This window comes from Bos javanicus, chromosome 8 (assembly GCF_032452875.1).
Source record: "Bos javanicus breed banteng chromosome 8, ARS-OSU_banteng_1.0, whole genome shotgun sequence".
NCBI lineage: Eukaryota > Metazoa > Chordata > Mammalia > Artiodactyla > Bovidae > Bos > Bos javanicus.
Window position 1 is genome coordinate 78,665,720 of NC_083875.1, and position 14,032 is coordinate 78,679,751.

The window sequence follows — 14,032 nt, forward strand, 5'->3', positions numbered from 1 at the left end:
GTTAAAAGTCAGTATGTTGATGTTCCTGAAAACTTAACGTTGGCTTCTTCCCTTAAGATCTTCAAAACAGTGTAATAACTCTGATAAATTTGTCATGGCATCTTATTTTTCTCCATCTTATGAGCCATTGTTTTCTGTACTACATTATGGTTATTTCTATTCCTATCTTGTTTCCTTATGGGTCTGAAAGGTCTTATATCACTTTGCATCCTTTAGCCTCTATGGAGGTGTTTACACATAGCAGAAGATCAGTGTTCAATTAATGAGTGAATAATAAGTAGTTATACTATAAAGATGGGTGTGTCTTCCACAGATTGCCAGATGGAAGGAATTCATAATGTTATTAGTGCTTTGTTAGACACTTTTATAGCTAAAACTGAGAAAGAGAAGGCTGATTGAATTTCATTTTTGTTCCATGTAGAATCCTGGTGGGCAACCCATTTACATGCTCCTGTGACATTATGTGGATCAAGACTCTTCAAGAGACTAAACCTAGTCCAGAAACTCAGGATTTGTACTGTCTGGATGAAAACAGCAAGAATATTTCACTGGCAAACCTGCAGATACCCCATTGTGGTAATATACCTTTAAATCAATGAGTTCTATTTGCTATTAATTATCTAATTGCCATTGTGTGATAGAGAGACCATTACCCAGATTTTGTATATATGCTGTGGATGTCTCTACTGGGTTGGGCCATGTTTGTGTACAGTAGCTGAGAGCAGCTTTGCTGAGCATTCTTTGCAAGTAGAATATTAATGATCAGTGGATGATTTTAAGCATGCAGAAAAAGTGTACACTGTTTATTCCTTTGTTTCTTTGTTCATTTTTCTGTGCATCCATCCATCCATCCATCCAAAAAGTATCTGCTGAGAGTGTGGTACTTCACTAGCCATATATATTTGGTTGGCACCCAGGCTATGTAGAGCAGGGGTCCCCAACCCTTGGGACTGTGGACTGCACAATTAGAAACCAGACTGCACAGCAGGAGGTGGGCAGTGGGTGAGTGGTCAGTGCTCCATCTGCTGCTCCCCATTGCTCCCCATCACTCTGGCATTACTGCCAGAACCCCCCTCCCCACAACCTCACTCTGTGGAAAAATTGTCTTCCATGAGAGTGATCCCCGGTACCAAAAGTGTTGGGTACTACTGATGTAGAGGAAGGATCTTAGGGGATAATGTGTCCTGGCAGCATGAGAACATACAATTCAATATAGAACATTCCTTAAACTTGTCTTGGTCCCAGATGTCAGTGTCTCTTGGTGGGGTGCCACAAATGTGCCCTTAAACATGCTTTCTCCCATGTCTGGATTTATAGTCTCCTTTAGTCTTGTCCCCCATTTCTCTCCCCAGCATTTGTACTTCCAGAATTTAGAAGGGCACCATATCATAAAATAGCTCTGTGAGTGCCAGTGTGTTTACAAGAAAGGAAAATCCAAGGGTTCTGGTTAGGATTTTACTGCCGAGGGCTCTAAGGACATATCTCTGCAGTACCCACATATGCATATTATTCCTCTGTTGAAATTTTAATCAGTCAACCAGTTAATCAGTTCACAATTAAATGTGATCTTCTGGCCCAGTGGCTGGTGACACAGCAGACTGTCATGTAGCACCTGGTTCTTGTCTAAGGGGAATCTGTGTATTAACCATAAACTTTCAAGTCTTCATTTTCAGAGGAGTCTATTGTTTGGAGTCAATTTTTATTTAAGGAAAATATAGCTGCTGCTCATTTTTAATGAGAACGTAATAAAGGAATGATAAGCATTTGTTTCTTCCCCCGAGGAGTCTTAGAAGACAGCAGTTACCCTTTCCCCAGATTTGTGTTGTAACAAGGGCCCTTTGATTTCACAATGGGGAATAAAGCTTTGTCCCTTGTTAACTTCTCTCAGCTTTCTTTATTAGCCAGTACTTTAAAAAAAAGCTTTTAATATCTATCTTTTCCTGATAACTGTTCTCTATTCTGGTATAAATTTGTACCACTGAGAGAAATCGCCTAGAGGGGCAAGAAATTGAATGTTGAGTCACCTGGCCACTTGGCTGGCTCCCAAGTCCCCACGGCTATTGTGGCCACACTTTCAGCAACCACCGAGAGGGGAAAGAGAAAGCATCTGACTCCTGCTCTGATTTCACAAAAGGCTCTTAATAGATGTCTGCTTTGCCCTTGCCTGAAACCAATTCTTTTTTTTTTTTTTTTTAACTTTTGACCATATTGTCTTGAGAACATTCCTATAATACACCCACCTAATGTGTTGTTGATAGACCATTGTGATTGGGGTAGGGGAGGGATAGGAGTGAACTGGTTCTAATGTTTCCTGACCAATTTGTCAATTTTTAATATTTTTGAATTTGTTTCCTACAAATTAGTCAATGAACTCTGTGTACAAGAGTGAGGCCTTGAATCCACTGCTAGAGGGCATGTGTTTGGTTGATTGATTAGGACTGAATGATTACTTTTATGGTCATATTCAAAATTAATTTCAGTGTCAACAATGCTTTTCATAAAGCAACATTAGAAAAGAGGAACTGACAGACTTTTTTGTATGTGTTCTTAAGCTGTTATGCTCTTTCTCTGCTGATTTTTACTTTCTTTCCAAAGGTTTTTTTCTTATAATTGCACAAATACTATTAATACAAATTTTTGCAAAAATAATTTCCTACATTTGCATATTAAACTTGTCTTATGCTTGTTTGTGATCATTCAGATCAGTAATCATAGATCTATCATATCTTTTAAATCCTCGTCCTCTGTTCATGGTAGAATATATCTTGATTATGTTAAATTTTCCATATTGATGGGCATTTCCCATTTTATTACAAAACTATTTCAACAAGTGTCCTCATACATAATCTTTCTACATACATACAGATGCAAAGGCTTTTTAGAGTACATAGTAGGAAACAGAATTTTTGGTTAATATGGTTTGTACATTGAAAAGTGATTACCAATTTATAGCCACCCTAGCAAAGTGTACCTTATAGCAAGCTTCTTATTTTTTGTATCTCTAAAAAAATGGTATGTCATTACTTTTTAGTTTTCATTTTCCTGATTGCTATTGAGTATCTTCTGTTTTTTGGACATTGCAATTATTCTTCATTGAATTGCCTACTTATATCTTGCCTATTTTTCTATAAGATTATTCCTTTTCCTTCCACTGATACTGGTCATTGTTTTATTTTTCTTAATTGTTTGAAAGTTATAAATTGTTCCTCTATAAATTATATAAGGCCAAAATATTTATCACACATACTTAAACATATTTTCTGTAAATATCCAGAAAGAATACCCAACAAGATGAGAAAAGATGCTTTTACTTCCCTGTACTTTCACCTCCCTTCTCTCAGATTGTTATTATGTGAGATTTTATTTTTAGATTGTTACTTGATGTTTTTGAGGATTTACTATTTCTTTGTATGTCCTGGAATTTTGTTCCACTACTTCCTCTTGGAGTGGTTTTTCTTTTTGCTGGAGTGTATCTTCTAATATTTCTTTCAGATAAATTAAAAAAAAAAATCTTCATGTTCTTGCCCAATGGAAAATCAGCCTGTATTTTTTCTTCTCATTGGAATTGACTGAGTGTAAAATTCTAGACTCAAGATAACTTCCTCAGATTTTTGCAGATATCACCACATTTTCCCTGTGTTCAGTATTGCTGATGAGAAGCCCAAGGCCAGCCTGATGCTTCTTTCTTGATAGGTAGCCCATGCTTTTCTTTTTTCTCTAGAATCTTCTAGGATTTTCTCCTTATCCATGTTATTCTTAAATGTGACTACAGTGTAACTAGGCATGTGTGTGTGTATTTAAAATTTTATTTTGTTTGACATTCAGTGTACTTTTTCAGTGTGAGTATTCACATCTTCAGTCCTGGAAGAATTTTCTAATTTATTTAGATGGTTATTTACACTTCTGGCTTCTCTCTCCATACCTCTCACTCTTTCTATAATACTTTCCATCTGCTGGTTCTTTTGTGCTGCATAATGGGGGCCTGTTTACTCACTACTTTGCCCTTCAGCTATTTCTCCAGCTACTGAATTTTTCCTTCTGCCAATCAATTTTTAATTTCTGAAATCTCTAGTGATGCTTTTTTTTTTTTTTTTTAATGATTGAAACACCCTTTTCCATATAGTGTTTCATCTTATCTCTAGGGTATCCTCAGTACCTAGCATGACTGATTTTCTCTTGTAAACTTCCCGTAGTCATTGCTTCTACCTGGGGGCAGCTGCAGCAATTGTTGGATGCTGTGCCTGAGGTGGGAGGGCTAGGGTGGGATGAGGAAAGCTTATTCCTCTTGTCACTTCTTCTTGTTTTCTTAACCAATAACCCCGTGGCTTGGTGGAGGGGAGGCCCCACTGTGCCCTGCAGTCCACCTGCAGTCTCAGGTCAGCACAGCAGTCTCCCTGTTTTGTTGCAGTACATACTCGTGTCTGTTTCCAACTGTGCTGTTTTTCTTTAATTTCATTTCCCTACTTTCTTTTGTTCAGCAGTTTCTCATAGTTCTTATACAGCAATACAATGGCTTCTTATTTTCCAATATGATTGTTTATTAAAAAAAATTGATGTAATTTCTAGAGATTTGAGATGAGAGGGAGAAACTGACATCTGGGGCTTAGTCACGTATTAATTTTCCTCACAACAGTTTCCCAACTTTGGTTCTTTAGGAGAAGTTAGATTGAGCATCAGATTATTCTAGATTGTTGGATTTAAATTCTGTCTCTGAAATTCCATGTTGGATAATATCCTCAAGTCTTCAAGTCTTATTTAAAACATGGATTAATGATCAGTTGGGTTTTCTTTTAGGTCTCACCCTCAGCAAACATTTAAAACATATCTATATATCTACTGTGTTTAAGTCACAGATTAAACACAATGGATGGAGTTTATCTTATTGCCACTTTTTTTTTTTTAATGAAACTTGTTAGCTAACTCTGAGTAACTCACAGGAGTATGGACTTATGTATTTCATCATTGTAAACCCAAAAATTTGCTAGTAACTATGGCCATTGCATTTGGTTTGCAACTGGTAATACTTTAATTTCAATAAAAAAGAGCTATTGGGATTTAATTTCTTTGTAAGGTGGGCTTTCTTTAAAAACTTCCCCTTTTAGTATTGCGTTATGTAAGCATTGAGGAGAGTAAAAAGTTGGCTTAAAGCTCAATATTCAGAAAACTAAGATCATGGCAGCCTGTCCCATCACTTCCTGGCAAATAGATGGGGAAACAGGGGAAACAGTGGCTGACTTTATTTTGGGGGAGCTCCAAAATCATTGCAGATGGTGACTGCAGCCATGAAATTAAAAGACGCTTGCTCCTTGGAAGGAAAGTTATGACCAACCTAGACAGCATATTTAAAAACAGAGACATTGCTTTGTCAACAAAGGTCCGTCTAGTCAAGGCTATGGTTTTTCCAGTGGTCTTGTATGGATGTGAGAGTTGGACTATAAAGGAAGCTGAGCACAGAAGAATTGATGCTTTTGAACTGTGGTGTTGGAGAAGACTCTTGAGAGACCTTTGGACTGCAAAGAGATCCAACTAGTCCATCCTAAAGGAGATCAGTCCTGGGTGTTCACTGGAAAGACTGATGTTGAAGCTGAAACTCCGATACTTTGGCCACCTGATGCGAAGAGCTGACACATTGGAAAAGACCCTGATGCTAGTAAAGATTGAGGGCAGGAGGCGAAGGGGATGACAGAGGATGAGATGGTTAGATGGCATCACCGGCTCAATGGACATGAATTTGGGCAAGCTCAGGGAGTTGGTGATGGACAGGGAGGCCTGGCGTGCTGTGGTTCATGGGGTTGCAAAGAGTCGGACATGACTGAGCGACTGGACTGAACTGAACTTTGTAAGCATTATATGATGAACAAATTCTCTACATTTTAAAAATATTTATTAATTTATTTTTGGTTGTGCTGGGTCCTTGTTGCTGCATGAGGGCTTTTTCTGTAGTTGTTGCCAGCGAGGGCTACTCCGCGTTGCAGTTCATGGGCTTCTCATGGTGGTAGCTTTTCTTGTTGCAAAGCACAAGCTTTAGGTGCACGGACTTCGTTAGTTGTGGTTCATGGGCCCTAGAACTCTGGCTTAGCAGTGAATGGGCTTAGTTGCCCTGCAGAATGCGGGATCTTAGTTCCCGGACCAGGTATTGGACCTGTGTCCCTGCCTTGGCAGGCACACTCTCAACCACTGGACCACCAGGTAAGTCCCCAAATTCGCTCCACTTAATAAGCAAAAACACATCCTCCATGGTGCCTGATGTATCCCTTGAACATAACAGTCACTTGATTAATGTTTTCTGAATTGATCAATTAATAAATGCATGAACTGCATTATATTAATGATCAGATTGGACTAGATATTTTATATAATGTCCCAGATATGTCAGTTAAGTAGAGATGAGTTAAACATTTATATTTTTCCAGCCAAATTATTTCATATTTTAGCACTTTGCAGTTCCCATTGAAATGTTTGTCATTTTTGCATTTTGAAAGAATATCCTTTCTTCTTTCTCCTCTGCCCTTAGTGATTGAATGAGCTCAGTAGGCAAGGCTGGGAAGTTGAACTGCACAGTTCCCATTCCCATTCACAGCACAGTTGAAATGTCTCACAATATTTTTCTAACAGCCCCTCCTGCCGTGAATTACTGTAAATTTATTCATGCTGTGAAACATGTTGTGGTCTGTTTCTCCACCAAGTCCCTTTTAACCTTAGGAAAACTATTAATTACAAGGCAACAAAACATATTCATGTAAAATTTCCACATTAATCAGAAAAAAGGGGGTATTATGAGCAGTAGTTCTGAAGACAGAAACTGAATCACACAAGTGCTAGTGAAGAATGGTTCTTTTTCCAGACTGTGCTGATTTATTACTCCACATAGAAGTGTTCCTACTACTTCTTTTAGTGTTTTTCAATGACATTATTTATAACAGTATATATTCTAAATTCTTGTACTTAGTTCCTATGCATTTGGTTGATCTTTAGTGATTAGTTTTGCCGTACAGGTCTTTTCCCCTGGCTGGATGGAATTCTTACAAAACAGTGTACTTTGTACTTTAATTTTTTTGTACTGTAATTATGATTTAAATTTCTGGAAGAGAGTGTCTTTAGGAGGTGTTACTAGTGGATGAAATGCTTGGTTCTGAGCAGGCAACAAATGTATTTAAAAGGCAGTGTTCTTTTGGGTCAAATCCCTCAATCTGTTTTACTGGTAGCTAGTTACCATAGAACATTCTGGCCCCACAGTGAATTGTTGTTCACTCGCTCAGTCATGTCCCACACTTTGTGACCACATGGACTGCAGTATACCAGGCTTCCTTGTCCATCACCAACTCCTGGAGCTTGCTCAAACTTATGTCCATCGAGTTAGTGATGCCATCCAACCATCTCATCCTCTGTCGTCCCCTTCTCCTCCTGCCTTCAATCTTTCCCAGCATCAGGGTCTTTTCTAATGAGTCAGCTCTTTGCATCAGGTGACCAAAGTATTGGAGCTCCAGCTTCAGCATCAGTTCTTCCAATGAATATTCAGGACTGGTTTTCTTTAGGATTGACTGGTTTGATCTCCTTGCAGTCCAAGGGACTCTCAAGAGTCTTCTTCAACATTACAGTTCAAAAGCATCAATTCTTTGGTGCTCAGCCTTCTTTATGGTTCATCTTTCACATCCATACATGACTACTGGAAAAACCATAGCTTTGACTATATAGACCTTTGTCGGCAATGTAATATCTCTGCTTTTTAATATGCTGTCTAGGTTGGTCATAGCTTTTCTTCCAAGGAGCAAGCATCTTGTTATTTCATGGCCGCAGTCACCATCTGCAGTGATTTTGGAGCGCAAGAAAGTAAAAGTCTGTCACTGTTTTCATTTTTTCTCACCTATTTGCCATGAAGTGATGGACTTGATGCCATGATCTTCGTTTTTTGCATGTTGAGTTTTCAGCCAGCTTTTTCACTCTCCTCTTTCACCTTCATCAATAGGCTCTTTAGTTCCTCTTCACTTTATGCCATAAGGGTGGTATCATTTGCATATCTGAGGCTATTGACATTTCTCCTGGCAGTCTTGATTCCAGCTTGTGCTTCATCTAGCCTGATATTTCACATGACGTACTCTGCATATATGTTAAATAACCATAGTGAATAAAAGCTGATAATTTCAGTTGAGGGTTGAATGTCTGTGCAGTTATTATATCAGATCAGATCAGATCAGTCGCTCAGTCGTGTCCAACTCTTTGTGACCCCATAAATCGCAGCACGCCAGGCCTCCCTGTCCATCATCAACTCCAGGAGTTCACTCAGACTCACATGCATTGAGTCAGTGATGCCATCCAGCCATCTCATCCTCTGTCGTCCCCTTCTCCTCCTGCCCCCAATCCCTCCCAGCATCAGAGTCTTTTCCAATGAGTCAACTCTTCGCATGAGGTGGCCAAAGTACTGGAGTTTCAGCTTTAGCATCATTCCTTCCAAAGAACACTCAGGACTGATCTCCTTCAGAACGGACTGGTTGGATCTCCTTGCAGTCCAAGGGACTCTCAAGAGTCTTCTCCAACACCACAGTTCAAAAGCATCAATTCTTCGGCGCTCAGCCTTCTTCACAGTCCAGCTCTCACATCCATACATGACCACAGGAAAAACCATAGCCTTGACTAGACGGACCTTTGTTGGCAAAGTAATGTCTCTGCTTTTGAACACGCTATCTAGGTTGGTTATAACTTTCCTTCCAAGGAGTAAGCGTCTTTTAATTTCATGGCTGCAGTCACCATCTGCAGTGATTTTGGAGCCCAGAAAAATAAAGTCTGACACTGTTTCTACTGTTTCCCCATCTATTTCCCATGAAGTGATGGGACCGGATGCCATGATCTTTGTTTTCTGAATGTTGAGCTTTAAGCTGACTTTTTCACTTTCCACTTTCACTTTCATCAAGAGGCTTTTGAGTTCCTGTTCACTTTCTGCCATAAGGGTGGTGTCATCTGCATATCTGAGGTTATTGATATTTCTCCCGGCAATCTTGATTCATTTGTGTTTCTTCCAGTCCAGCGTTTCTCATGATGTACTCTGCATATAAGTTAAATAAACAGGGTGACAATATACAGCCTTGATGAACTCCTTTTTCTATTTGGAACCAGTCTGTTGTTCCATGTCCAGTTCTAACTGTTGCTGACATCCTTAATAGTCCCATGGATTGAAATTAGGTTTGCCTTTGATTTTTTTCATTATGTATAATGGTAATTTCAGTTTTTCACTTTACCAACCTTTGCACTTTTAGTGTAGAGCCTCCTTATGATACATCAACAAAATATTATCTATGTTGTGAAAGGTTGGGTCACAGGTGTCCAGGAAGAGAGGCCTGTTTCCTTGAGGTAAACTGATGTTAATGATTTGTTTTTTGTTTACTTTTGTTTCCACTATAATTTATAGTATGCATATTTCTTTAGCATATATGTATATACTCCTTTTTTTGTTTTAAACCAGGAAAACAGGTTGATAGTAATTCATATTTGCTAGCATTCACAGAAGATGAAATGCTATATTAATACTCCACGTATAATTTAGATTGGTAAACAACTTTATTTCCCTAGCATCTTAGCTAGGTTGATTTTTTTTTTTCTGAAAAACATTTACAAAGTCTAGTTTACTGCTTTCCTTCCTTTTATTAGAGACTGGTTTTTATCCACTAAAATACAGCAAGCCACACAGTGGACCGTTGCTTTTCTTTATCTTCTTAGAAGGCAAATAAAGCTGTTTTTTCTAAGCTGTCAGCAGCTGTTCAGATTTTTGTTTTTAGAAGTTTTGTGGTTGCTGTCACTGTCATGACAGCTCACACAAGTCTAGAAACACAGCTTCCCATTTGAGCTTGGAAAGTCACTTTGCTAATTTTCTGTCATTTTTGCAACCAGGTGTAAAGCAGCCACTTCTAAATAGGTCAGGCTCATTTTGGCTTCATTCCTGGCAGTGATATATATATGTTTAGGGAACACAAAAATAGGAAGATATGCCAAGAAGATAGAAAGTGAGTGGAGAGAAGACAGAAAGCAGACAAAAATCATAATTTACTTGAATATTTGTATACCCAGGGAGTGATGATCTAATAAGAAATGAACAGAGCTCAGGCTCACTAAAATGAGGTGGAAAAGAACATAATCCAGACCTGCAGATGGATATTGAAATTAAAACCCAAAGTTGACCCATCTCATTTATTGCAAAGTTGAGTTGATATTTCAAAAAGTTTAGAAGTTAGTTTTCCTCAATTATTAGGAATTGAGAATGCACATACTTTGAATTAGTGATCTAGTCAATATCATCAACTTTTAAGAAGTGTGCACCAGTATATGAAGCAGTGTCCATGGCTGTTGACCTGGATGTGGCTGGAAAGGATATACCAGCCAGCAGACCTCAGCAGAAAATCATCAGCTCTTCAGTGAAAAGGCTGACTCTCTTTAGATCTGTGCTTCCCAAGCTGCTTTAATGTGCACGTGAATCACCAGCAGTTCTTGTTAAAAAAAAAAAAAAATGCTTCTTGGGACTTTCCTGGTGGTCCAGGGGTGAGGACTCCATGCTTCCATTGCAGGGGGCATGGGTCCAATCCCTGGTCAGGAAACTTAAATCCTGCCTGCCATGCAATGCAGCTCCCCCACAAAAATTGCTTCCTTTCCAACAGGTATGAGTTGGGATCTGAGAGTCTACATTATAACAAACACCTTGTTCCATACACTATACTTTGAGTAGCAAGGGTTTAGACATGGGTCTTGGATTTTTGCTTATACAACTATTTATTCTTTTTTTTTTCAATAATAGAACTATTTTATTAAACATATGAACATAGATGCAAAAATCCTTAACAAAATTCTAGCAATCAGAATCCAACAACACATTAAAAAGATCATACACCATGATCAAGTGGGCTTTATCCCAGGGATGCAAGGATTCTTCAATATCCGCAAATCAATCAATGTAATACACCACATTAACAAATTGAAAAATAAAAACCATATGATTATCTCAATAGATGCAGAGAAAGCCTTTGACAAAATTCAACATCCATTTATGATAAAAACTCTCCAGAAAGCAGGAATAGAAGGAACATACCTCAACATAATAAAAGCTATATATGACAAACCCACAGCAAACATTATCCTCAATGGTGAAAAATTGAAAGCATTTCCTCTAAAGTCAGGAACAAGACAAGGGTGCCCACTTTCACCATTACTATTCAACATAGTTTTGGAAGTTTTGGCCACAGCAATCAGAGCAGAAAAAGAAATAAAAGGAATCCAAATTGGAAAAGAAGAAGTAAAACTCTCACTATTTGCAGATGACATGATCCTCTACATAGAAAACCCTAAAGACTCCACCAGAAAATTACTAGAAATAATCAATGACTATAGTAAAGTTGCAGGATATAAAATCAACACACAGAAATCCCTTGCATTCCTATACACTAATAATGAGAAAACAGAAAGAGAAATTAAGGAAACAATTCCATTCACCATTGCAACGGAAAGAATAAAATACTTAGGAATATATCTACCTAAAGAAACTAAAGACCTATATATAGAAAACTATAAAACACTGGTGAAAGAAATCAAAGAGGACACTAATAGATGGAGAAATATACCATGTTCATGGATTGGAAGAATCAATATAGTGAAAATGAGTATACTACCCAAAGCAATTTATAGATTCAACGCAATCCCTATCAAGCTACCAACAGTATTCTTCACAGAGCTAGAACAAATAATTTCCCAATTTGTATGGAAAAACAAAAAACCTCGAATAGCCAAAGTGATCTTGAGAAAGAAGAATGGAACTGGAGGAATCAACCTACCTGACTTCAGGCTCTACTACAAAGCCACAGTTATCAAGACAGTATGGTACTGGCACAAAGACAGAAATATTGATCAATGGAATAAAATAGAAAGCCCAGAGATAAATCCACGCACATATGGACACCTTATCTTTGACAAAGGAGGCAAGAATATACAATGGATTAAAGACAATCTCTTTAACAAGTGGTGCTGGGAAATCTGGTCAACCACTTGTAAAAGAATGAAACTAGACCACTTTCTAACACCATACACAAAAATAAACTCAAAATGGATTAAAGATCTAAACGTAAGACCAGAAAGTATAAAACTCCTAGAGGAGAACATAGGCAAAACACTCTCTGACATACATCACAGCAGGATCCTCTATGACCCACCTCCCAGAATATTGGAAATAAAAGCAAAAATAAACAAATGGGACCTAATTAACCTTAAAAGCTTCTGCACATCAAAGGAAACTATTAGCAAGGTGAAAAGACAGCCTTCAGAATGGGAGAAAATAATAGCAAATGAAGCAACCAACAAACAACTAATCTCAAAAATATACAAGCAACTCCTACAGCTCAACTCCAGAAAAATAAACGACCCAATCAAAAAATGGGCCAAAGAACTAAATAGACATTTCTCCAAAGAAGACATACAGATGGCTAACAAACACATGAAAAGATGCTCAACATCACTCATTATCAGAGAAATGCAAATCAAGACCACTATGAGGTACCATTTCACACCAGTCAGAATGGCTGTGATCCAAAAGTCTACAAATAATAAATGCTGGAGAGGGTGTGGAGAAAAGGGAACCCTCTTACACTGTTGGTGGGAATGCAAACTAGTACAGCTACTATGGAAAACAGTGTGGAGATTCCTTAAAAAACTGGAAATAGAACTGCCTTATGATCCAGCAACCCCACTGCTGGGCATACACACTGAGGAAACCAGAAGGGAAAGAGACACGTGTACCCCAATGTTCATCACAGCACTGTTTATAATAGCCAAGACATGGAAGCAACCTAGATGTCCATCAGCAGATGAATGGCTAAGAAAGCTGTGGTACATATACACAATGGAGTATTACTCAGCCATTAAAAAGAATACATTTGAATCAGTTCTAATGAGGTGGATGAAACTGGAGCCTATTATACAGAGTGAAGTAAGCCAGAAGGAAAAACATAAATACAGTATACTAACGCATATATATGGAATTTAGAAAGATGGTAACAATAACCCAGTGTACGAGACAGCAAAAGAGACACTGATGTATAGAAGTCTTATGGACTCTGTGGGAGAGGGAGAGGGTGGGAAGATTTGGGAGAGTGGCATTGAAACATGTAAAATATCATGTAGGAAACGAGTTGCCAGTCCAGGTTCGATGCACGATGCTGGATGCTTGGGGCTGGTGCACTGGGACGGCCCAGAGGGATGGTATGGGGAGGGAGGAGGGAGGAGGGTTCGGGATGGAGAACACATGTATACCTGTGGCGGATTCATTTTGATATTTGGCAAAACTAATACATTTATGTAAAGTTTAAAAATAAAATAAAATTAGAAAAAGAAAAAAAAAAACATATGAACGTACTGATTTTGTACAACACACATTTCTTTCTCTCCTCTGCCCCAGGAAGCCAGCGCTCTAGAACCCCATGTTTATAAAAACACACTTTGGCAGCTACTATGACAAGGTGAAAAAAGTGCAATTCTGAAAGTGACAACACATAACCAAAGTGGGGAACAGAAAAGGCAAAGCTGAGTGGGCCCAGGGCTGCTCATCTTCTCTCAAGAGGAAACAATTTAAGAATAGAAACTCTTGAGCATTATTTAAGCAGTACTGCCCAACTCTCTTGGTAGCATCTCTGTTTCAATTCCATTTATCTTGATGTTGTAACTAACTAATCTGTTACTTCTTTAAGAAATTCTGCCCTGGTTTATATCCTTTTCAGTGACCCGTATCCCTTTGAGCTTTAAAAACACAGAAGTCGCTCAGTCGTGTCTGACTCTTTGTGACCCCATGGATTGTAGCCCACCAGGCTCCTCGGTCCATGGGATTTTCCAGGCATGAATACTGGAGTGGGTTGCCGTTTCCTTCTCTGAACTAGCTTGAGTATCATCTAGCCCACCAAAGTTTCCCCACCCTACATTCTGTGCAACATCTAAGTTCTTGAGATGCTCTGTGTATGAAAAAAAAAAAAAATCAAGATTAAAGAAGTAAAAAACTATAGAAAATTCT

At 38.4% G+C, this 14,032-nt stretch overlaps 1 protein-coding gene across 6 annotated transcripts in view; it reads left to right on the forward strand.

Moving 5' to 3' along the window:
• The window catches only part of NTRK2 (neurotrophic receptor tyrosine kinase 2), a 407,230-nt gene that overhangs the window by 42,323 nt on the left and 350,875 nt on the right, over window positions 1-14,032 (forward strand). For all 6 annotated transcript variants that reach the window (XR_009738137.1, XM_061426053.1, XM_061426054.1 and 3 more), the window contains exon 5: window positions 422-576. Coding sequence is in view for 5 of the 6 variants with exons in the window: in XM_061426053.1 (XP_061282037.1) it covers window positions 422-576 (155 nt within the window). In the remaining variant the exon portion in view is untranslated. The remainder of the gene's footprint in view (window positions 1-421; window positions 577-14,032) is intronic.